The 26140-nt window shown below is 46.2% G+C and overlaps 1 protein-coding gene across 1 annotated transcript in view; it reads right to left on the bottom strand.

The window, feature by feature from the left end:
• Window positions 1–21542, bottom strand: part of LOC115322576 — a 31961-nt gene extending 10419 nt beyond the window's left edge. The window contains exons 1-4 of the mRNA XM_040212847.1: window positions 21443–21542; window positions 19095–19102; window positions 9326–9498; window positions 8334–8475 (exon numbers count right to left, since the gene is read on the bottom strand). Of these exons, the coding sequence (XP_040068781.1) occupies window positions 8334–8475; window positions 9326–9498; window positions 19095–19102; window positions 21443–21542 (423 nt within the window). The remainder of the gene's footprint in view (window positions 1–8333; window positions 8476–9325; window positions 9499–19094; window positions 19103–21442) is intronic.
• Between the last annotated feature and the right edge of the window lie 4598 nt (window positions 21543–26140).

Here is a 26140-nt window from a genome sequence, read left to right on the forward strand (position 1 = left end):
TTCGGGGAAATTATTCTCCCGGCTGCTAGAAAATAGACACTGCCTAATTCTAGAGGTAATCCGGAACGGAACGGTCAGTTGTTGCAAGGGAGTAGGTTGCAGTGCACTTACGATGAAAATACCGGACTTGAAATATGAAATCCGATATATATGTCGACACGGGCACTGCAGAACCACACAAACACAAAAACGAAAAGAAAGGGGTCCGTGAAGATTCAACACAATGTGGCCGAAGCAGTAATTTGCCGAACCGAACACTAAACACATCACATAACTTCCTTGGGCTTTTTTGAAGAAATCCCCTGTTGCCGATACACGCGTAGGACGTTTCAAACACTGGAAATCTTGGTACACTCGAATACGTTGTCGCGGACGAAATCTACGACAGCCCCGCTGGTCGCAACACAGCACACAAGCAACTAGGCCGGGAAGCAGACATTCCGAGGTCGAAAAAAGCTACTACGTCATCCGTGAAACCTTTACCACGTGTTCACGCTCCTGCCGTATCCGCGCTCAGACAGACGAGTCGAGGGATAAAAAAAAAGCCTTCGGTTCATTGGTCCGGCAACTGCGCGCCTTCTTCTATGCTTTCAGCTTAGGGAGAGAAAGAAAAAAAAATGAATATGAAAATTGCAGCTCCTTCAAGGCCAAAAAGGGCCACCCTCGCAAAGGCTTATCTTCAGGGGCAACCCGACAATGAAAGGATTTGTCGCTTATATCCTCTTGAAAGTTCGACCCAAAGTTAATAGTGCAGTGGATGCTATCCGTGGCCTTGGCCTTCAGGCTGGTGCCGTGCTCTGCCTTATCTCTAGCTTGGAGACAGTAGTCACGTGATCCTACCCGGAGACCCGATTGGCCTAAAACAAGCATAGCGTCCACTCTACTGTCAATACGGAGGGAACACGATAGCTCCATACTTCCTAAGAAACTGCCCATCCCAAAGGGTGACCCCCATGGGGGAATCCAAGCACAAGCTGATCGGGGCGCGTGGCTAGCGTGGCGGTGCATTGGTACACCTAGATGTTTTTAAGGGAGAGGGGGATGCTCATTGTCGGTGTACAAGCACACTGGCTGGGCAACGGAGGGTGCGTCCTTCAGGAAAAGGGTGCATGAGCGCCTGATGCACCCGACTACACCCTTTTTTTCTTAGAGTGCAATTAGCGTCAGATCACATCGCCGCTTGTTCTCATTGCGAGTTGAGGAGGGGGAGGCTTTTTCTTTCCTTTATTTTTTCTGCGTCTGGCATTGAGCGAAGTAAAACTAATGGGTGTTTTTGCAAGTTATCAACGCCAGGGATTAGCTCTTAGTGGTGTTTATTGAAAGTACAAAAATTGTTGCATGAGCCATTTTACATGTACATATCATTGAGGCAACCAAACATGTTTTCTTTGATCTGAACTGTCTCATGAAAGTTGTCCCCGAGAATAGAAGGATTGGAAGGACTAAATGTGGTTTATTAATCTGACGATAAATAGTGTGTTCGGCAGGCATACTTAAAAAGAAAAATCCTAGTGGCTTTAGAGGCAGCCGTTCAAATTCTTGCAGTTTTGTTTAAACTTCACGGTTTTTGGGTGCAAAATAAGATAAATGAAGGGTTACTGTTAACAAATGACACAAATATAATTGTTGAATTGGCACTCTTAAACGGAGGAGGGAGTCCCTCAGAAATGAAATATATTCTCTGGAGGAACATCGTGCAATGAAAAGAGGAAGGGGGGGGGGGGGGGGGGGGGCGGGGGTGGTGGGGGGGAGCTTTACAAACACACTGTGTTGTTAAGGTTCCTCCGCTCCGCATCTTGGGCGCATACCGGGCTGCGTGACCCCGCAAAACTACGTCTGCAAAATTCCTCCTGCCAGAAAGCGCGTTTCGTGGTGCCAGACGCTCGCGCCATTGCTGACGACGCCGCACCAAGAAAGAACAATTTTTTTTGTATCTGAATACATGAGTTGCACTGAGCGCGAACCTTCTGCAGCGCGTATTGTGCACCACGGGATTTGAATTTCTCAGCAAAAAGAAATCTCTGACCTCTAGCATATAGTGCGATGATGTCACGTGCAAACCATGTTAAACAGTTTAGTTTTCTAGTGAAATGTGATGTTCTCAACACAATGCTTGGTTTCACTTTAGGTGTGAGCGTAGCAGTAGCTAAAGAGCGAGCTTCGGACTTTCAGCGTTCTTGCTAAGAACGCGCGCTGCTGCAGTCCAAGCACTGGTCAGGACCACATTATCGCGCTTGTAGCATCGGCTGCTTCTGGGCTTGAAGAGGCCCTGCTAAAAGTTTTGGCCTTTTTTTTTTGCATCGCGTTCGCTTAGCATTAAACATAAAATAAAAATAAAAAAAACGTGTGCCGTATTTTTCACATAATAGGTGAAATAAGTTCAGAATTTGGAGCACAATTTCTTTTGTGTAAAACGTACTTGATCTCAACCAACAGAGGACCTAAACGACAAGAGCGTAAAACCACCATGCGCGATCTTCCTAAATGTTAAAAATCAACATCCACTCATGAAGATGCGAAAGCCCCACAAATTAGCGGGTGTTCCGAGTAAAAATTTGTGTGAGAGTCACGTGCTTCAGGGGATCGGAAGAGGTCACTTGCGTCTATTCAGCCAGTCCTTCTTCTCGAATTCTTTGTCGTCATTATCTGACGCTCTAGAGTCTAGAACAACGTCTTCAATGAACGCTCGTGTATGACACTGATAGGCATGACTTTCAAAGCAGCCTTTGGTTTTCTTCATCCCTTTGCATTGTCCGTTTAAGCTGAAACGAAGTATAGCAAGAGGGGATGTCCACATTGTAAAGTTGTGCAGTATAGCAATCTCGCGATGATAAGCGGCAGCCGAATAAAATGTTAAAGCGCACATGACTGATAAGGCACAGAGTTGTAAATTGAGCCCCAAAACAAGACCACGTGAAACCGAATATAACTTTAGCCTCCCGAGAATGTATTCTGCGAAGTTTTGAGCTCGTGCAATCCGATGTCCAAATGTGATTTAAAATATAAATATATTGCCTGTCCTTCGCAATGTTTATGTGTAATTAGGAACATCAACGCACGCCTCTCTGTTAGAGAAATACGGACCATAACTAAGGTGTGCATTTTCCGGTTTTAACCGAAAAACACCGATAAACATCCGTCGGTGACGAAAATATAAAATCGGTTAAAACCGAAAAACACCGGTGGTTGGATATTTTCGCCCTGGTTAAAACCGAAAAACACCGGTCGTTGCTAGTTTCCGACCTAGCGAAACCCTTTCCCCGTAGAGGTTCGTCAAACGTGTTATCCCGTGGATCCTGCATTCTTCCAGTGTTTATACATGGCTTGAAGGTGGCGTCAGTCCGCCCTCCTTTCTGGGGGTCAAAAGCGTCTGGTGAAAGCAGTGGAAGCTAAGCTCTCATACGCCTTTCCCCTATTGTGTCTCCCATGGCCCCCTTTTGTGGAAAAATTAACACAGTGGAGGGTAGGCTCTCACGTGCCTTTTCCACGTTGTGTCTGGCCAAGTGATGTCGGTGCAAGCCATGTATTCAGAGGTTGCTGTGGTTCCTGGAAGACACTGCCAACGTTCGTGTCGTACAGGAGCGTGCGTTTTCATAATTGCGGGTTGCGAACCGCAAGCATGAAAGTATGCTTGCATCTACTATAATAACCAAATGTGAGAAATAGTTGCTTCCTAGGGAAGAAGTGTATGAACTATGTGAATAAAATTGGAACTCTGTCTGTGATCAATCGCTTTTTTTTCACCGATAATCACCGTTTTTAGCCTCGTCGTGAGACGTTCCACCGAAATACACCGGTGTTTTGAAAATAAATAAAACACTGAAAAACATCCGCCGATTTTTCTCACAAATAAACACCGGAAAGTACACACCCTAACCATAACCAACCAAGTCCTGAACAGTTAGGAGACCGACGTTCAAAACCGGTTCGGTATTTTCATCAGGGGAGTCTATCAGCACGTGTAGTGCTGCAGCTTCTTTTCCATCTGCGGTGTGTCGCTTGCTTCCTTTACTTTTAATGCGAAAGCATTAACTGCCCCATGAATCGAACCGACGTCATCAGCTTTGAAGCCGCGACAAACGGCACCTTTCCTCGTCCCAATGTCGCGTGTAGCAGAAATCTGATGGGTAGGCTCCCATTGGCTAGCGCGTGACATGAAGGAACGAGGCTCCCATTGGCTCTCGTGCTGCGTAGTTCCAAAAAATCGCCACCAGAGAATTTCTCTCTATTGCGGCGCAGCGCACGCAGCGGCCAGGCCGCCGGTAAGGGGTGGGGCGGTGCGGGCCTGGCCGCACAGCCCGCTCGGGCGAACTCCGAAGAGGTTGCACGGCCGAGCTCAGCGCGGCGAGGCCAATTCACGAAAGCGTGAGCTTGGTCGTCGGCCAATGACAATACGCCACAACGCAGCAGACGAACTAAGGGATCAGAAGAACAGCATTCATAATTTTGTTTTCACAACTCATAAGAAGTGCTTAGGTGTCCTCGAACTTCTTTGTTCTTCAAGTGCCCTAGTCCGTTGACATACGCCACCGTTTTTTTCATTGTCTCTGATTTGCTTGAAATTTTGCTAAACTAACCAACAAACATTGCTAAAATAGTATCCCAAATATTAGGTCAAAATATTGTTTTTTCGCGAAGTTACTGAATTTACAGTTTTGGTCTTCACCATGTTTTTCAAACTGAAAGTCTCTACTGGCAACAACAACAAAGTGACGTCAGTGGAAGGCAGGGGTTAACTTTTCGGACTACCGAAGTTGTTCCCAACGGATTTGAAGCAGTTTCTTGGTGTCAAATGAGTGCTTTGGAAGCTCGCTCCCGTATCCGCGCTCCAGCACGGAACAAATGATTGGCATATTCTATTTTTAGACTACTTGCTGGACTGGCAAGCCTGCCTGCCACTGACGTCACGGCACTGAAAAGTGCGCGAATATTTGAATATTGGTTTTTGCACCATTTGCATCTGCCGATTTCACAATACCTATTATGAACTTCGCGATGCTAAATAGCATACCGGAAAGGCTAAAGGCTGGGGAGTCAGAAAATATAGTTTATTATTTATTTATGAATACTGTTCACCCCAAGTATGGAGCTTTAACAGGTGTGGGGTATAGAAGAGCACTGAAACATACAACATCAGGACTACAATACAGTACACATTCAGCGACATACACTTAGAATAAAGGGGCTGAAATAGCACAAACATTCAATATATTATATAGCACTCAACAAAATAAACTCTCAGCACTCGAAATCTTTAACGAAGTTTCTAAAAAATATTTAACTGCTATTTATCATTCCAAACCTGTCATATTCAAAAGGGCGCTCTCAAAATCATCTAAACAGACCAATGACAGTTAGTTGAGGTAGCTCAAAAAATTGGTGGAGTACCCCTTTAAGTGGCGGCCGACCTACTGAGCCCGACCTATTGAAACGTCGGGCTCCTAAATGTCTAGGAGTTGGTTGGTGATGGTCTGTATTTCTCAAACTTTTGACCCAACCAGACGGAGTTCCCCCGAACGTGTTTACGTTTAAAACCTGCAGTACTATATATTTATTTTTGCAGTAAGGCGTCCTGCATGGGATTTTTTAGAAGAGTAACATTTATTATATCTCTTTCTGCACATTTTGTGTATTTGCCTTCAGATCTATAATATAATCACACAGTCCTTTTCGGCATAGCCCGCGACCCGGTGTTTCACACTGCCAAACAACGAACAAAAAAACACGTTCTGCAGACTCAACAGGTGGCGTATTCTCGAATATTATCCTCCCGTGTCGGTCTCAAGCGGTTAAGAGAACTTCATACAGTAAGATTTATTGATGACAATAAAAAAAAAAAATATTTTATTGCTGTTTGAAGCCTTGGCAACATATATAAAGGGCCGATCCCCCTAAAGATATACATCATGCAACAATAAATTCATTACTAAATTATCTGAAATATTCCCTCCAAATCTTTTCCGGAATTTTTATCATCAATAGGCACGTCTATAAGTTATTTGGGAGAACTTTAAACAAATGTTTTATTTTGAAGCTGATTTAAATAACATATGTGTTCCTGACACATATTCAATCTCTCAAACATATAGAAGTATGTTTCTCCCCTTATGTGATGAACAAGAATTGTGTGTTTGTGGCCTGGACGAAAACAAAGTACACAGTGGCGCTTGGCAGAACCATGACGATTGCGCACGCAGACCGTCAGAAAGTGACAAATTAAGTAGCTTTAATGTCGAGCAGAGTATAAAATACTACTTTGTTTTATATAAGAAAAGTATGAAAAATAGCAAGTGTGATGTTTATTTGCAAATTAAATTGACCGGAATCTTGACAACAACAAACCTCAAGCGCCAAGCAATGTCGAAAATGTTTACTTCGGTAGGCGCTACTTTAGGCCAGATCTGATCTGAGTAGGAGGGTAACTTTTTTCTGCATCACTGTGCTGAGTGTAAAACACATTGGTCAGGAAAGCAGGTGTTCTGATTGCCGCTCAGTGTTTCTATAAAAGGTAGACTGAAAGGATTTGTCCTAAAACATTTCTGGCATTTTGAAAATATTATTGTTTTTAGCTCAGTTGCGTCGTCATCATATATTGTAAAACGTATTTTGTAAACTAGATTTCGGGATATACAGTACAAGGCGAGAATGTTCCCATTTCAGACTTTTATGCACTGTAGTTAATTCGTAAGTTCAAAAGTATAGAAAGATTCGACATTTAGTACTGCGACGAAAAGTTGTAGCATTAACAGGTAGTTTAGGCGACCTACCGGACAGATAACCTATAGATTCAGGTAAAATATGTGCGACTGCGGTAAAAAAAATTGATTTTGAGTCATATATGTCAATCTAGGAGTATTTTACTGTTTCATTTAAATTAAATAAGGCAATTTTATCGTTCTACGAATGATAAAAAGCTATAGAGATACTTGTTTCACTGTTGAAATAGTGCCTGTCGCCAAAAAACGCGAAAAATACAGTCTCAATTTTGCGGTTCAAACCGGTTCTAACCGGTTCAAACCGGTTCTAACCGGTTCAAACCGGTTCGAACCGTTATTTTTTGCTCCCCGGAACTGAACCGCAGCCGAACCGAAAGCCCTGAACCCGAACCGGAACCGAACCGATAAAAATTTCGGTTCGACACCCTGGTCACCAGTAGTCGTACCGGACACCTCAAGTGGCAGTTTTTGGACACAAGAAGCGGGGAGGCAACGCATAAAGCCTGTAATTCAAGCACATATATACTTATGGGCGTTCAACAGGACCGGTGTCCGTGAGCATAACAGCCGAGAAAACATATGAGCAAGGTTCTTCTGTGCATGTGCTACAAGTGTATATAGGCTGGTTATATGTCCATTAAAATTATAATATTTTTGTTCTTTCAGCTCATACCTTACAGACATGTCTGGAAACAAGGAAAGGCCATTTTTTCACTCATCGTTTACATTTGGGTGATTAACTCAGTCTTTTAAAAACACACTAGTTATTTTAAGGACATTGCGATAAATAAATCTTGGTTATTGTTCTTCAATCTTTGTTTTCTTCGCATATTGCAAGCAAGCACTATGTGTACCAGGCCCTGAGATACCACCAGCATCTAAAGGGCACTGCCGAAGCCAGTTGTGAGGTTATGGATGCTATTCTTATCGCAGTTTCTGGGCTGGTTAGCTGAAAGTTGACGAAACTTTGACACTGGCGAAAGGCCTACAAAGGTTGATCAAATGAAGTCTAAACTGCGATTACCATCTACGGCCTTTAGCCATGGGTGGTAATCGTAGTTTAGACGTCATCCGATTGACCTTCGTAGCCATTTCGCCACCGTCAACTTTTCGCCATTCTATAGGATATCGCCATTGTATTGCTATCCAGGTGCCATACTAACGTCAATTGGTTATTGGAAGCAATTAAAAGGCTATGAAATGTATAGTCTTTTTGTCTCCTCCAATAGCCGATTACCGTTAGTACGGCACCAGGATAGCGACACACTGGTGATAGCTTATAGAATGGCGAAAAGTTCACGGTGGCCAAAAAGCTACGAAAGTCAATCGGATGACGTCTAAACGACGATTACCATCTATAGCCAGTTGATCAACTACTTATAGACACCAATTGCCATTTGGCGAGAATACGTACTTCAAATGGCGTAAACCATTTTTATAGGGGAAGGGCACCGAGTTCTGATTGCGAAAACAAGTGGGTAGACGCAAAGTCTTTCTCTCTCCCTTTTCGAACGTGATCCGAGCTCGGCGCCTTGATACCCCGCAAGTTGTCCTCTTCTCCCTCAGTGTCATACTGTATAGCCTCCACAATAATTCCTTCTGGAAGCCTGAGCTCACCCCAATGACCACAGACGCCTCAGACGGTATTGCAATGGCGACGCTGCTCGTGTAGGTCATGACTGAGATCGGGCCCCTGTTGTCCCACGGCGCCCCGATCTCTTGTTCAATGGTGGTGGTACCGCCGCACAGCTTGTACTGACTGCACGAGAAAGAAAAAAAAGTCGGTGGGGTCTAGTTGTTACCCAAACAGCAGAGCTCTTAATTTGGTTTTTGTCTCGCAACTTAGGGGTCTGAAAGCGCTATGAACCCGAATTCTAACCGGTATTTTTTTGGCCAGAGTTTGGGTAATTTAACCTTAACGGCGAAACAAAAGTTAGGCTTCAATCCCTGATTGTTTGGTTGTCACGTGACTTTTTGGTTTTGAACTTCCAATGACAGGCCAGAACAGGCTTCACTGCTGATGGTTTGTTTGTCACCTGGCACTTTTGCTCATGTTTAAAACTTTTGTAATCATGTGGCGCAACTAATGAGCCGGCGTTTATGCGACTATTTTGGTTAAACAAATACTCTGGCGATAACTAACGCCTTAAAGCAAAAAGTATTAGGCCTATGTTAGGCCCCCCCAATTGCCAATCTTGGGCCAAGTGTGGTGTTTCTTTGACGTGCTGACTTTGCTCCAACAATGAGGCATAAAGTCGTACCTTTTGAATGGCCCCTACCATAATATTCGGTTGCGTTTCTTAGGGCTGACGTAACGTACGTTGCACGATCAATATAATAATGAAAGCTTGGCACAAGGGACCTAGTCTCCGTGGTTCAAAAAACAAAGTTAATTGGTGTTTTTTTTTGTTTTTTTTGCAGGCGTGCATTTGCTTGTTAAATTTAGGGGATAAATCAACCGAGGAGCGGAAGGAAGCACATAAAAACAGTACATGGTTTAGTAACGGGGAGTAAAATGAAACACTGTGGAAGTGGGTGTTAAAAGTCCCTTACAAGACAGGTAAAAACAAGACAGCAGACTTGAAAGAGTAACCAGACGGATAACATACCATGATCCCACGTTCAAAAAGCATGGGATTATGTTTCCTGATGTTTTCGCGGTCATTGTAAGGTTTAACACTGGGGAGTTCGCCAGGAGGGTCGTCAGGTCACCCGTGTAGTTAAACAGCATCGTTTGGCCCACCTTGGCGTTGGATATGCTCACGCCACTGACGGTCAGGTCCTGCGTGGTTGCAACATAATGACGTTCAAACAACGTGCGGGGGCTCCGGGGGAGTAAAGGTTGGTTCAACCACTTTCGACTGTCTTCGACCGTGTGCCTTAAAGCTTCTTAAAATATCTTACGACGAAATAACACAGTGGCGCCGTCTAATGGGTATCCCGGAACACTTTCAGTATGTATGTATTTCTGGCGGCAATTGCCCTTTTTAACGAGCGTCTATAAAATTGACATGCCATTAAAGAAAAGAAGATAAAGAGAAAGATAATGAAAAGGAACTAGAAGGTCTGAGAAATGGTTCGTAGGCACTCTGAAGTATCACGAGTGGACTTTCCACCATGCCTTGAGCCTTCTCTCTGAGCACATCACATGTTTGTTCTCCTCCGTAAAACCGAGGGCCTGCTCAATGCGGGTGCCGACGTCTGTCGCAGGTACGATTGCCGGACACTCAAGGAGCAAATGTTGGATAGTTTCTTCTACCTCACCACATGCACTGCACACGGTTTCAGTCACGTTCACATCGTACCGATGCCTGTAGATGCGGGTGCGTAAGGCACCACCGCTGGCCTCGGCAAGGAGTCGGCTGCCCAGTGTGTTTCCACACCAGCGGACGGCAGCGATGTTGGTCTTGAAAGTCGCGTATAGGTGCATGCTGGAATGTTCTTCCATGTCGGCTCTCCACCGATTCGTCTCGGTGGTGTTAATTTGTCCTCTCACCTTCGCAACCCAATCTTTCTTTGTAGAGGGCTCGTCGCTCATCGAGAAGGCGCCGTACTTTGTCCCAAGTCGATTGGTACGCCTCCTCCATGTCGTGTGTAGTTTCTTTAAATGAATGTATAAAAAAACCCTTCGTGCCCAGCGATCTCCGTCCGTATGTCGCAGTCGGGCGTAATAGTCCAGCTTGCTACTGGCCTCCCGTGCCTCAAACGAGGACCAGCCAAGGTCACCTTGTACAAGTTGATTAGGCACTCTCCCGTGACATCCCAGCGCCTGGCGCCCGATCTCTCTTTGTCGTCGTTCAAGGTATTCCCTAATGAAACTCAGTTTCCGTATATATTTTTTTTCACTCATCATTTGTTTTACTTGAAAAGCTTTTGGCAATTTTATAAGCGACCATTTCTCATAAATAGTAGCACTACTACTCGTGAATACCGCATAACCTTCGCTCTAGAGAAACTTTGTTCTAAAGTCAACTCATAGATGGCGCCAGCGTCTCAGTCTGTCATTGCGTCCTAAGAGATCACAAGAGCTCGGTCCTAAGCAAACGTAAGTGCGTGAACAGGCCTTAACTCTCGCAACATACTGTCACCCTACCCCACACAAACAACTGGACACTGCGCATTGGCAACTAGGTTTATTATTTCGATGACTCCCTGTTACATAACCATATATGTTCGCTGATTTGTTTGTTTAGCAATTTGTTTTTTTCTGGAGAAGTTGTAAATGCGCCTTAATAAATGAACAGATCAAGCAATTTTCGCACCATGGTTTTGTTGTCGTTCATTTACGGCTTCCGATCCCTCGCCAGCATGAAACTCAGTTTCTATAAGCCGAATGTAGAAATGTTGAGTAGCAAATGCAAACTAGACCTTAACTGTTCCTTCTTTAAGTATGCATCAACCAAAGGTTATAGTGAATGCCGACGCCTAAGAACAATTGTTAAATAACGTATATACGGCAATTTTGTTCACTATCAAATCATATATAGTCACTAGCAGCCTAAAAAACGTAAGAAGTGGCGAACGCTAAGCGCACGCTCCACAGCCAGTAAGACTGCGGCATTTATCCATAAGCACGCCAAAAAAGGAATCACGAAGCAGAAAACATAATAAAACGCGCATTTCTTAAGGTGTCAGTGACTAGAGGGACACACATTTCCCGAGCATGAGTAATTTATTTCTGCCGCTGAACTGAAGCAATGCGCGCGACTAGATGTACAGATTCCTCGCAAAAAATTATCTTTTATTTCTCTTTAGTTAAAACATAAATCGGTACTTATCTTTTCTTTTCTTTAGACTAAGCGCGATTAAAAAGTACATGTTGGTTAACTCATGTCAACATTCTTCGTGAAAAGAACATGAAGGACCACAGCATAATGCAGTCTGGGGCCGGTTGGTTCATATCGCTGATTGGAAAAGGAACCGAGAAAGATGGGGATCATAAACAAGTTGCGTGTTGCCTCCTGCAACAATGTCTATGTATAGTGCCTGCCTTTTTCGGTGCATTTTTTATTCGCAGGATGGTCCCTTCAATTTTCCTGGCCATGTTTTATGGCGCAGACCAGCGAGAATAGCAGTCTTCTTGCGCCATTTCTCGTCTTTCTTAAATGACCTGTTTAGAGTGTGTGCATTCGCCGAAATCCCCCAGCTGGTGTGGAATTCTGAAATTTCACAATGCGTGAACGACCGCGCAAATGCATTTTCCTACAAAAATGATAAATAGTTGATTCGACACGTCAAGCATTTGTATTTTCTTATTTAAAGTATACAGTTGTAATTGCACTTGTCCGTAACGCGAGAGCGCAAGGCTTTTTCTGGCAGGTGCTCGACTGGTGGCAGTCGCGACAACTAATCTAGTCACGTGGGGGAACATGAAACAACCCGCTTGAGGGGTGTCCTGCCCGCTCCATCGGGGGCCACGAGACGCGGGAAGCTGCTATGTGTGCTATCACATTTCGCGCCCGCTTTTGACCGCATATCGCAGACATTGTGCCTATCTCAAAAACTCTATACTCAACATACTGTATTTCAAAACCTTTTTGAAGCATCTTGGTATCTTGCAAATACTTTTGACCGAGAGTACTTGATACTGTATTTTAATTACGTCTCTGAGTATCTGTACTCATTATCTTAAATACATTTTTGACATTCCGTCATTTTCCGAGTTTTTCGGTATGAAGCGGCGTGGGCGTGGCACCAGCAAACTTGAACATTCTTTACAGCAACCAAATCCTCTTGCTTGCTCTGGTAAGCTCCGATGATTTAGATTGAGCTCGTGAAAACGTCGCTTTTGTGCCGATTGTGACTCATATTTCACCTCAAAGTTCGTACGATGAAGGTTTCCCCTCGCCTTCCCAAAGGCGCCTTTGGTTTCCATAGGGCTTCCCCAAAAAATCGTTATACGAAAGGTATGGTTTTACAAAAGTAAAGATTGCCACACAAAGGTGCAACGGAACGAGAAACGACCCACGAAAACAATGCAGATTTCTATGTAAACAACAAAAACCAAAAACAAATAAAAGAAAATGTGAAAGGGACACAAAAAGAGTACTGTGTATTTGAACTTGCCATGGCAAAATGTCGAGGTTTTCTTTTTTTATCGTCAGTCTGTCACTTTTGCTCTTCAGAACACTGTCTGTAAGTGAGCCTTGACGAGCAGAGAACATGACAGGAAATGAACTACGAGCAGGATGACCTCTGCCAACAAAGCGTCTCCCAACGTTAAGTGCCTTCCTGAACGCCACCTACTTGAAGAAGGTGCGACCAATGCCACGGCTATCATAAGGGCCGTCTTTGTTATCCACTCACTTATTTCAGTATCCCAAGTTCGTTTATATACCCGTATAATTGTGTTTTTCATATAGGGAATATGGATTGTAGTTAAACGATGCGTCTAAGGTATGCCGCAGGACATCGAGATGTCACCATAGCTAAAGGAAACTTGTTTCCTTCCATATTTGTCCCAGAATTTCTGCTCTTTATAAATTGACTGCATAGAATAGCCCCACGATGTTTTTGTTTCTTTGTTTGTTTGTTTTTGCCGTTTTCTGCTGTTGCGTGCTAAAATTCCAGTTTGGTAAACCAGATTTCCGCAACTGTATAACTGACGATACAAATTACACTTTAAAGAAAGGGTGTCAGGAGGTACACCCATGGGGGTGTAAGTGCTTGTCACATATACGGCACCCTTTGGGGGAACACCTGTACACCCCAAACATGGGAGTATGTGTACACCCGTTGGTGTGGTACCAATGTACACCTTTTTCTACAGAAATCTCACTCGAAGGGAACACAGGTGCACCCCATTCAATGGTGTGCGGCTACACCTCTTTCTACACCCAATGAAATGAAAGTTAACAGAAATGCACCCCGTTCGAAGGTGTACCATTCCACCGCTTCATAAACCCGCCTCACTCAAAGGGAACACAGATGCACCCCGCTCAATAGTGTACCATTACTCCCCTTTCTACACCTACTCCTCTCAAAGGAAACACAGGGGCACCCCGTTCAATAGTGTACTGCTACACCTCTTTCTACACCCACTGAATTCGAAGAGAACACAGATGCACCCAATTCAAAGGTGCATGGTCGCACCACTTTATGCACCCGCTTCATAACTAACTTCATAAACTTATTTAAGACATCAAGGAAACCCTTAAAAAATGTATGCGACCGGTGAGTGCAAAAAAGGCAAGTAAACGGACACACGGGATTGTTTTCAAATCTGATAGATGTTTATTACAAAGTTATTTCGTAAACAAGTACAAACTTGCAAGCAATCTGTGATATGTGAAGAGGTACGAAGAAGCTGTTACACAACCGAGAAGATTACTAAGCAAACAAGAACCGGGGGTGAGTCTTAGGTAGTGTGTATTCTCCAAGCAGCCGGCAGAATTATTTCTACGAAATTCCACCGGCAGTCGCCCTTCAGTCATCGAACGACGTTTCATCGACAGCTCAGATTAGCTTTCCTATATTAGCTTCTTGTTCTTTTTCTTCTTGTGATGAGCCGCCCCAAAATGTATCCGCGAAGTGACGGGTACGGGTGGGACAGGTGGGTTAACATTTTCGTAATGAGTCGCCCCAGACTGTTGCCACGAAGCGGCGTGAACTAGAGTTCTTGTATAGGCTCCCCGCTCATTCACACTGGAAGCGGATCCGCGTTTTCAAAGCGGTTGCGAACGCGCTTGAATAAAGATTCAGTACAATGGCACGCGCACTCGATGTCATCGAGTGTGCATGCAACTGTACTGGATCTTTATACAACCGCGTTCGTAACCGCTTTGCGAACGCGGATCCGCTTCCAGTGTGAATGAGCGGTTCGGGAGCCAGAGTTGGACGTTCACCCCCGGAGCGCCAGCTTGCCTGCGCGGCTTGCGGAGTTCGAGGCGCGCGGTGCACTCAAAAGCAGGGGAACGTACGTCGAGGCGCGTGCAACGTCTACTTTCCTGCACGGCACTTGATTCGGCTCCTCACGTGATCGGATCTCGCCGAATAGAGGCGCGGCGGCACGTGGAAAACAGATGCTCAACTCTGGCTCCCGTATGGAGCCTATACAGGAACTCTAGTGTGAACGGGTGGGCTGGATCGGTGAGCACGCGCCCTCAGAGATACACGCGCCGCAAAATATTCCTACAGCGTACATTTCGCGTAACGAGTGACGATGAAACGTTAGTGTCGATGAAACGTATTTGCAAAACGTGTATCAACGAAAACCTGCTTTCACAAAACGCCAGGAGAATAAGAAAGTCAGTATTCCACCTGCGGTTGTCACGTGATTGTAGTCAGCTAATGGCAGGCGACTGCAGTTAGAATTTTAGGGAAATTATTTTCCCGGCTGCTAGAAAATAGACACTGCCTAATTCTAGAAGTAATCTAGAACGGAACTGTCAATTGTTGCAAAGGAGTAGGTTGCAGAGCACTTGCGATGAAAACGCCGGACTCGAAATATGTAATCCGAAATATATGTCGACAGGGGCACTGCAGAACAACACAAACAAAAAAACGAAAAGAAAGGGGTCCGTGAAGATTCAACATAATGTAGCAGAAGCCAGTAGTTCGCCGAACCGAGCACTAAACTCATCACAAGAATTCCTTGGGCTTTTCTGAAGAACTCGCTTGTTGCCGATATACGCGTAGGTCTTTTCAAACTCTAAAAATCTTGGTACACTTGAATACATCGTCGCGGACGAAATCTACAGCAGCCCCGCTGATCGCGGCACAGCACACAAGAAACTAGGCCGGAAAGCACCGAGATCGAAAAAAAAAATACTAAGCCATCCGTGAAACCTTTACCTTCTTCCATGCTTTCAGCTTAGGGAGAGAAAGAAAAAAAGAAAGAAGTATGGAAATTGCAGCTCCTTCAAGGCCAAAAGGGGGGCGCCCTCGCAAAGGCTTATCTTCAGGGGCAACCCAACAATCAACACAACGAGAGGATTTGACATTTATATCCTCTTGAAAGTTCGACCCAAAATTAATAGTGCAGTGGATGCTACCCGTGGCCTTGGCTTTCAGGCAGGTACCGTGCTCTGCCTTGTCTCTAGCTTGGAGACTGTAGTCACGTGATCGTACCCCGAGACCCGATTGGCCTTAAAAAAGCATAGCCTCCACTCTACTGTCAATACCGAGTGAACAGGATAGCTCCATACTTCCTAAGGAAATGCCAAACCCAACAAGTGACCCCCAAGGGGGAATCCAAGCACAAGCTGATCGGGGCGCTTGGCTAGCGTGGGGGTGCACTGATACACTTAAAGGTTTTAAGGGAGAGGAGGATGCTCATTGTCGGTGTACAAGTACACTGGCTGGGCAACGCAGGGTGCATCTTTCAGGAAAAGGGTGCATGTGCGCCCGATGCACCCGACTACATCCTTTTTTTCTTAGAGTGTAGATGTATCAGGAAGCTATATTCTCCCTGTTTATTTCACCGTAGCTTTCATGGAAGTAAACAATAGCCTCATTTTATAGGCAGTTTTTTTAACACTTTTTAAAATTGTGGCTGAACTATAAGTAACGAACGGATCCGTTGCATCGAGCTCCGCCTATAGGGAAAAATAAAAGTGGGGGCTCGGTTTAAGCCTTTTTTTAAAAAAATTACAGGTTCGAGATTTAGACACTCCTTCTCAACATCGCCCCGGCCTTAGTTTAGGCTCGACATGCGCAGTATTTTCGGAGCTTCAGTTGAAGCCGATTGAATTGAAAATGATTGAAACTGTCAATTCCATATCTGTCAATCGTATATGATTTCAACCAGAGTCTGGCTCAAAAAGAATTTTTTTTCTACAGTGCAAGAGAAAATAACAGGGACAAACAGCGTCTCTAAATCAGCTATTAATTTTGTTTAACCAACCTCCTTATATACGCAACTACAACCGCCCAAAACGGTTTCTGGTCAACATGTCCATTGAGACGAAATGTCCACCAAAATGTCCAATAGACCACGTGACACCCGTTTCAAATCGTCCACCGAGACGAAATGTCCTATAGACTATTCCATTTAGCGCTCTTTGGGCGGCACCATTTTGTTCGTCAGCAGCGCAATCTCCATACATCCGGGAAATTCAGCAGGCTCGGCCAGGTAAAACGAGAGAGAGGGCACGCGCCCGACTGCGCTAGCAGACGACAAACCGGGAGGTTGCCATTCTCCATCTTTGGGCTGTATCGGCGGGCTGTACGGAACATCGAACTCTCGCTCGTGGCTGCCGTTGTGAAGTGGTTCGCGTTCTTAGAATAGTTATGGCTGCTCAAAAATTAGCCCGTAGCTCTCTGTTGTTCTACTTCGGTAAATGATCAACTGCCGTAATTTTTTTCCGTTACTTAAATAGCAGTTGAATCAGCCGGCAGTACTACCCTCAACTACTGCGGGTATTACGGCGGGAGAGCACGTTTTTATCTATTATTTCAGACATCCATTCATGGTCGCTAAAGGCCTACACCATTACGAACTTTGTATAGTAAAAAAGGTACAGCCACAGGATTCACTTTTCGCTGGAGAGACCGGCCAGTCTGACACAGTTTTCCTATTTTCTTTTATTTCCGCGCAGATAACAGCGCAATTGTACTCCGTGTTTTTATCTAGCATAGTTATACACGATAACCGGCATACCAAAATCTGCGCATCTGCGCTTGAAATTTCCAAAATGACGCTATTTTAAACAGTTTGTACTCCAGCCGGATGCTATGGCTTCTTCCGTCCTTTGCCTAAACTCCCAGCAGATTCCCCCGGGATGGGTCGCCAAACGAAGGTCCCAAAATTGGAGAGTTCCGTCGGAGGTGTCCTCCTTTTTAAAGTCGAGGAGGTAGTGCCCACTCGGCGGAGCAGACGACGTAAGGGTGAGAGGGGGAGGGCATTTTTTTTCTCTTTTTACCCTCTCTGCTATGACCCTAATGGAACGGTCTATAGAAAGCTCAGGCATAAAATGTTAAGAAGATGCTTGCACTCACGTGGGGTGCATGTGACCCTGTCACATCCGAGTTGGGTAGTTGGCTGTATAGGAAGGATCGGGCCGTATAGACCAACACGCGGCCCCTATGTCACGCAGCTGCGATGGCGCTGTCAACGTCACTGCGCATGCGCAGAAGCTTTACGCGAATCTTGTTTCCGCGCACGCGCAATGCCCACACCTGGTGTAAGCAAACGCAGGCTTGTTTGTAAACAGCGTGTCGGTCTATAGCGTTGCGCTCGCTTCCTCTGGTAGGGTTTACGTGAGCTAAGCGAAGTCAAGGCGGGTGAGGCCACGGCGAGGCCGTGGGTGCGAGGTCCCGAGGAGCAGACGACGGACCGCGATCAGCTCGTCGCGGTCCGTTGTGCATCCAGAAGCTTTTACCAAACATAACTCGAGGAGCGGACTCGGTGCGCGATGTGTCAGTTGTGCGCACTGTAGTACTGCGCTCGCTCCGGTCGGTAGGTTTAACGAGAGTAGCGTGAAGGCAAGACCGGCGAGACGTGCGAGACCCTGTTGTGCCGACGACGGACCACGACTAGAGGACGAGCCAAGCCAAGGGCGTAAGCAGAAAAGGGGAAGGGGCAAGGGCTTTCAGTCCCCCCTTTCCCCTTCTCTGCTTTTTTAGTCCCCCCTTCCTCCTCTCTGCACCCTAAGTCATTAGGGAGTTTTAGAATAGCGCACGCTAAAGCGTTGCGCAGGCAAAGAATAGCGTCGTCGCCACTGCGCATGCTCCGAACGCAAACCAGGTTTTGCGCTTTGCGTGCGCAATTTTAGCGTGCGCTATTTCTCGGAAATAGCGTGCGTACGGCAAAGAGCCTTTGCGCTTCTCCAAGGAGGATTCATGATAAGAAGTTGGCTAAAGCCAAGACGAGCAGAGTTAAGCAAAAATGGCGGCTTCCAGGATTATGTCGGCGGCTGCTTTGGCGGCGTCGTGAGTGCGAGGTCGGCGGCATCTTCGCGACTGCGATTTTCAATACGAGACGAAATTGTACTCGGTTTGGCAACAATCATCGGCAACATGATGCTTGCGACGCGCGAACGCTTCTCGGCGAAGGTACGATGTGCGAAGGTCAGTACACGAGACCTCTCTTGCCGAGGCGACGCAAGCGGGCACGACCGGTCAACCGCTCGCGTCGCATTCTCGTGTTTAAACAAATCTAAAATGCTACTCTGGACCAAAAAACTTGTTTCTTTCTAAAGTTACAGCACTTAATGTGTGAAATATAAATTGTGACTGTATCTTGGTGGCGTCGCAAGCGCGAGATGCTTGGGCTTTTGCGTCGTGACGGAGAAACGCTATTCTAAAGCTCTCTTGCGTCGCGGGCGCTAATACAAGCGCTAAATTTAGCGCTAGCGTGCGCTAAAATTGCGCACGTTATTCTAAAACTTCCTATTGACATCCCAGCCACCTCATCCTCCACCAAAACAAAATTCCTACCTGCGCCACTGACCCGAGCCGCTGAGCAGTTTACGTAAACGAAGGAGTGCTACGTTGCCGAGACCAAGATGGAACTTTGCAGTGTGAACGGCTGCAGAAACCTTCCGCGGCGAGTTTCGTTCACCGGCTTGCCCTTGTTGGATTACGTCCTGAACTTCGCAGTAACATCTTACAATTAGGTTCTCTTAGATTTCCGAGAGCCACCGGGCTGGTCAAACGATATGGACTTCGGCCTTCGCTGCAACAGTCAGTGGACTACATCGAAGTGGAGTTTTGTTCGCCTCAAATCTGATGACTACGACAGTCGTACCAGGTGGGACCCCGGGTCACGATCTTGGCGCTGCTTGAGTGGCTTCATCAGCCCGTAGCGTAGGCTGCGCTCTGAAGGTAAACTGAAGTAAATATTCAGATCTGGGTTTTATAAGCCAAACCATCGAAATTCATACGGCAGGCCGCAGCGATAAAACCTCGGTTTCGTTTCAAATGTAATTGAACCAACGTTAGTCCCAATACATGTTAATAAAACATTCTAGTCAAACTCAACTGCATAATAAACTGTTGGTTGCGATGCATACCAAGAACTGCCCCAACCGTACTGTGACCTTGTGTGAACGCTCCACGAAAAGCAAACAGCCAGCACTCACAAGCAGGTTGAGCTCTTTGCCTTTCTTGTAAATAAACACACCTTCTCGAAATGCTTCACACGGGCACGCTAAAAAAAATCGCTGTCAAAGTTTGCGAATATTTAAATTTCTTTCGATGCTAACCACAGTACTCAGGCTGAATAAGGTTACGCATATCTTTAGAACGCTGGTATCTACTTGCACGATGGTAACGGAGTGTAAAATGACCATCTCTTCAATTTGATGCTGCACGACCAAATAGAAGGCAGCAGGCGTACTGAGCTGACGCGGACATGAACAGAACCACGGTGGAATATGGTGCCACTCAGTTGGTAGACGTAGCCATGTCTTATTCAGTGGTCACGTGGGGTTGGTGTTTGAAAGGGAAATTGGCGAGGTAGATGAGAGACACGAGCGACAGGGGAAGATGGCTTGGGAAAGCTATGTGACTGACGTCATGCCCTCCCTCTTTTGGTTATAGTGTTTCATATACGCTGTAAAACGAACCTTCAAAAATCAGCACTGGCACATCGAAAGCTCAAAATTCCACTGAATGTACATCTAGGTTGCGTATTTCGCCTTCTGATATGGCCAGGCGTAGTTCTTCTTCTGCAAAAGGTGAGATTAACAAACTTGCCAAAGTGTAGGGCGGACGTGTTCGCGAACGATCAAGTCAAATTAACACTGACAGCCCCTTTTTTTTGTAAGGCATTTTATTATGGTGTCAGATACTCAATAAATATTCTGCTACAGTGTCATGTATATTTTTAATAAAGTTAAAAAACGCAACTCCTTGAAACCGAAATCGAAACTGGGCTGGGGAGGAAGAAGAAAGGTAGATGAGAAAGATACCGAAAATCACATAACTGTGCAACATTTTTTTCTTCTTAAGGCAACGTATTTGCACTTTTCGGAAGCCACAAAAAATGGGTATCATATGTCTTGTCCACTACTAGTATTGAGTGTGTGCAGTCGATGACCCACGACTTCGATTATATCCTTTGTGTTTGCGTCTAAACCGTAGAAAACGGCCCGTGACCACAGAGAAGAAAATGAGCGCCACTCAAACCGAACAGTTCTCGATTGGTGGTTTTCGGGCGAAAAGAAAACGAATTTCGAGTCGCAGATTGTGCTCTGCAGTGGGTGGTTAGGCTCTCGCATGTCATGTAGAAATAAAAATCTTGGCAAGCATAAATGCACTGTCAGTGCCCTTTTAACGATGAATGTTGCATTAATCGCTGCGCCATCTATCGATAGGCGCAGCGAGGAGACGACGCACTCTGTTGTCTGCTAGCTGCGCCTATAAGTGGATGGCGCCACATGTTCCATTCATCGCTAACTCGGTCGTCTACGAACACGTACGTCATTGAATTTGGCGAGTCTAATAGTCTTATTTTTACAAAAAAAGAACTACACCTCGAAATTTGAGAAAGTAAAATACGCCACCTAAATGAACACTCGGTGGAAGTTCCAGCTTTCTATGTGTAGGCACGGATTTTTCCGGTTCGTTTTACAGCGTAGGAAAGACTGTGGCCACCCTCCTCTAAACCCGTCAAACGCAAAGTTGGGCTCGAAGTTGACAGAGCGCTCCGATTGGCCCATCACGACGATGACTTCAGGCTTTTTTCGCCGACTTCCAATCGGCGCGCTCAGCGAACTTTCGGCTACGACTCTGTGTTTGACGAGCTTAGGACCCCTAGGTTTCAGAACCAGCTTCATACTTACGAGAGCATGACGACAGCGTCGGATGCTGTACGGAGCCTAAGCAAGGTATCGTGAAGCACAGACCAGCACAGACAACCAGAAAAAGCACTTTGTAGGCCATTTACCATGATGGAACTTAACCCGAGACTGGGGTAGAAACAGGAACTTAAAAGTGGAGCGACAGAGACAAGTGAAGAAGAGAACGTCTCAAACGCAGCTAAAACATTTATTTAGTCCCACATCTTTATATACTCACAACCACAAGGTCACCCAAACACTCAACACCCTTGTGGTTGTGAGTATATAAGGATGTGGGACTAAATAAATCTTTTAACTGCGTTTGAGACGTTCTCTTCTTCACTTGTCTCTGTCCCCTCTACTTTTAAGTTTCTGTCTCTACCCCAGTCTCGGGTGAAGTCCCATCATGGTAAATATCCACCAGCTCGCCTGTACTTTAACCGTTTTTTCAATAATTGTAGGCTACCGTTGCTTTTTTTTCCCGCCCTACAAACAACCCTCAGTACAATAAAACAGCGGAGGATTTAGCCTACACTTTTAAATGTGGAGAAACCGGAAGCACATCTCGATTGATGCAAAAAACAAGGAACTCTAGGCCATGCTCCCTTTCAATTTACGTCCGAACGCAGCCGACGCTATACCATCCTACGCAGACAATCAATCGGCGCCAAAAGTGCTTTGTCAAGGCGCTCGTTGTCTTTGGGCGTCTGCTATAGACCATTCCATTTAGCGCTCTCTGGGTGGCACCATTTTGTTCGACCGCAGCGCCCTCTCCATACATCCGGGAAATTCAGCGGGTTCGGCGGGGTAAAACGAGAGAGAGGGCACGTGCCCGACTCCGCTAGCAGACGACAAAACGGGGGTTGCCGTTCTCCATCTTTGGGCTGTATCGGCGGGCTGTACGGAACATCGAACTCTCGCTCGTGGCTGCCGTTGTGAAGTGGTTCGCGTTCTTAGAATAGTTGTGGCTACTCCAAAATCAGCCTATAGCTCTCTGTTGTTCTATTTGGCTAAATGATTAACTAGCATATATTTTTTTCCGTTACTTAAATAGCAGTTGAGTCAGCCGGCAGTACTACCCTCAACTACTGCTTGTATTGCGGCAGGAGGGCACGTTTTATTTATTATTTCAGACTTCCACTCATGGTCGCTAAAGGCTTACACCAGTAAGAGCTTTTGTATAGTAAAAAAGGTACAGCAACCGGATTTACTTTTCGCCAAAGAGACCGGCCAATCTGACACAGTTTTCCCCTTTTTTTTTATTTGCACGCAGGTAACGGCGCAATTGGACCCTGTGAGTCTTTTTATCTAGCATCATATTATACGACAACTGGCATATCAAAATCTGCGCATCTGCGCTTGAAATTTCCAAAATGACGCGATTTTAAACAGAGTTTGTACGCCAGCCGGACGCTAGGTACAGCTCACTCGGCGGAGCAGACGAGATGCGGGTGAGAGGGGGAGGGCATTTTTTTTTCTCCTTTTACTCTCTCTGCTATGGCCCTAATGGAACGGTCTATACACCAACTCATCTCTGTGACGTCACGGCGCGGTGGTGGCGCGTCGGTCGCACTTCCGGTCTGGGGCTGTGGGCAGAAGTCCCCATGCCAGACGTGTATTCCTGCGTTGTTTTGAAAGGAACCAGACAAAAACCTGCCTTCTCGTCGAAACGCCGCGACTGGGGCCGTACGAAAAGTGTCGAGAAAGGTTGGAAGGTCAGTTTTCACGTGCTCGGTTCGTCCGAGAATCTTGACATGTGCCGTGAAAAGGGAAAAGCAGACGCCGTCGGACAATGATTGCTTGGGCGGGAAGCACTTTGGGTTGAATTCACGGACACTTGTGGTCATCAGATTTATTTGTTTTGTTCCAACATGAACGCCAGAAAACTGTCAAGTTGTGCGGACAACCTGTGGACTACGTTCAGTGCGTCTTCAAGCTCAAACGGCCGCCTGATCGTTCGAACTGTCGTCTGCTCTTTCAAACGTTTCTGCTTGTCGTCTGCTCTCTTAGACGACGCCGGCCGTAGATTAAATGTTGGCCCGGTACTTGCTATACGAAGTAAGTGCAGGCCTCAAAAGACTTAAGTTTGAAGGTTGGTAATAGGCTCGATGTAAACAGTAAATACAAGGAGATGATCATTGTAACGAGTGACCATGCATCACTGACTTGCTATGCTAATTGACTTAGTCCGATTCTACTTGCGATTTTCAGTATCGACGTCGACTATCTCAGCTACGGTACAAGCTTTTGCAGCCCGAGCGCCGTCGCGACTGAAAATTGTGAGCGAAATCTCATCATGCGAATCAGGTTTTATCGCACATACTGCGGCGTCCACGCGGAATGAATCGCCACATGTCACATTATTCACGCGACGTTTCGCGGTGTAACGAGCCTCGGTAATTTCGCTAACACCGCTCAAGTAGTCAGAGATCGCCAGGAAGACGTAAAATCAACAATTCGAACGCGAAAAAGGGCAGGGGGACTCACACCGACGCCGACAACGTCGCATTTCAATGGTTTGTTTATGGGCGACGGCGAGCTTTTTGCCCACACCCCCATCTCGCATGCGCGGCGCCGGTGGCGTCCGCTAGGGGCGCTCCGGTTTGTTTGTAAACATGAGTTGGTGTATACACGAACTCAACTCTCCAACGTCACGCCGCGGTGGTGGCGCGTCGAGCGCACTCCCGGTCTGGGGCGGTAGGCAGAAGTCGCCTTGCGAGACATGCATTCCTGTGTTCCTTTGGGAGAAACAAGACAACAACCTTACTTCTCGTCAAAATGCTGCAAAGGGGACTGTACAAAGAGAGTCTGCAAAGGTTTGAAGATCAGTTTTCATGTGTTTCTGCCCCCTCCATTCGTCCGAGAACTCGGATAGTAGCCGTGAAAAAGGCAAACCAGACGCTGTCGAACTATATGTATACGATTGCTTGTGCGGGCAACACTTTGTGGTCACCAGATGTATTGGCTTTGTTCTAACATAAACGAGAGAAAACCGCCAAGTTGTCCGGACCACCCACGGGTTCAGTGCGTCTTCTAATTCACACGGCCGCCTGATCGTTCGAACTTTCGTCTGCTCTTTCAAACTTGTCTACTTTTTGTCGTCTGCTCGTTCAAACAAAAGCATCCCGTAGACCAAACATTGACTCGGTGATTGATATAAGAAGTAATTGCAGGCCTCAAAAGACTTAAGCAGGCTCGGTGTAAACAGTAGATACAAGATGTTGATCATTGGTACCGGTGGCCATCACCGACTTGTTACGCTTGGTCTGTTCCCGCTTCCAATTTTCAGTACGACGTCGATCATCACCGCTACGTTCTACACTTTTGCAGCACGAGCGACGTCGCGACCGAAAATAGCTAGAAGAATCTCATCATGGTTTTGGCGTTCATTCCGCGACGTTCATGCGAATGAATCGCCGCGCGTTAAATTATTTACGCGAAGTTTAGTGGCCGTAACGAGCCTTGATAATTTCGCTCAGGCGATTAAAGTGATAAGACATTGCGATGAGGACGTAGAATCGACAATTCCAACGCGAAAAAGAGTATGCAGACTCACACAGACGCCGACAACGTGACATTCTAATGGATTGTTGACGCGGGACGCGGTGCTTCTTGCCCGCACTCTGTTGCGCAAGCGTTCGAACTGTCGTCTGCTCTTTCAAACTTGTCTGCTTCTTGTCGTCAGCTCGTTCAAACGACAGCGGCCCGTAAACCAAACGTTGACACGGTAATTGCGATAAGAACTAAGTGCAGGCCTCAAAACACTTTTTAAGGTTGGTTGGGGTAACAAGGCTAAGTGTAAACAGATACAAGAAGATGTTGATCATGGTTACCAGTGGCCATCACCGACTTATAATGCCCGATTCTACTTGCGGTTTTCAGTATCGACGTCCACCATCGTACACGGTCAACGCTTTTGCAGCCCGAGCGACGTCGCGACTGAAAATAGCGAGCAGAATCTCATCGTGGGAGTCGGGCTTTAGCGCCCATTTTGCGGCGTCCACGTGAAATGAATCGCCACACGTCACATTATTCACGCAATGTTTTGCCTCGTTAATTTTGCTGAAGCCGCTCAAGTAGTCAGACATGGTTAGGAGGACGTAGAGTCAACAATTCCAACGCGAGAAAGAGCACGGGGACTGTTTGTTTATGGGCGACGGCGGGTTTCTTGCCCACCATTCACCGCGCATGCGCGGTGCCGGTGGCGTCTGCTAGGGGCGCTCCGGTTTGTTTGTAAACATGAGTTGGTGTAAAACGGACTAAATCAGTCAAGCAGAGTGAACGCGGCGGTGCCTGCGCTTTTTTAATGGCTGATAGGTTTAGCCGCCGAACCCTCCCCCCCCCCCCCCCCCCGTGCACACACACACACGCACACACAATTAAAAAATAACAAGCAGTTCTATGACGATGTGCGTTTTGAGCCCGTTGACTGGCGCCATGGGGTTGCCGGGTCGGTGGCAGTCGAACTTAAAGTGACACGCAATTACCTTCCAACCGGTACGTCGATGGGTTGACTCCCGCCAAAGTTTGTGGTTCAGAAGTGTACAGCTCTGCACTACCTTAAAGAAGGTCATAAAGCTCTACGACTATAGTCCACGCGAACCCTAGAAAAACATGCGCGTCCGGGATGTCAGCCTAGAGCAGGGGTGGCCAGGCTGACCCGACCTAAGAGCCGCAAACAAAATCACGTAACGTCCAAGA

This window comes from Ixodes scapularis, unplaced genomic scaffold, assembly GCF_016920785.2.
Source record: "Ixodes scapularis isolate PalLabHiFi unplaced genomic scaffold, ASM1692078v2 PGA_scaffold4__175_contigs__length_147842914, whole genome shotgun sequence".
Lineage (NCBI taxonomy): Eukaryota > Metazoa > Arthropoda > Arachnida > Ixodida > Ixodidae > Ixodes > Ixodes scapularis.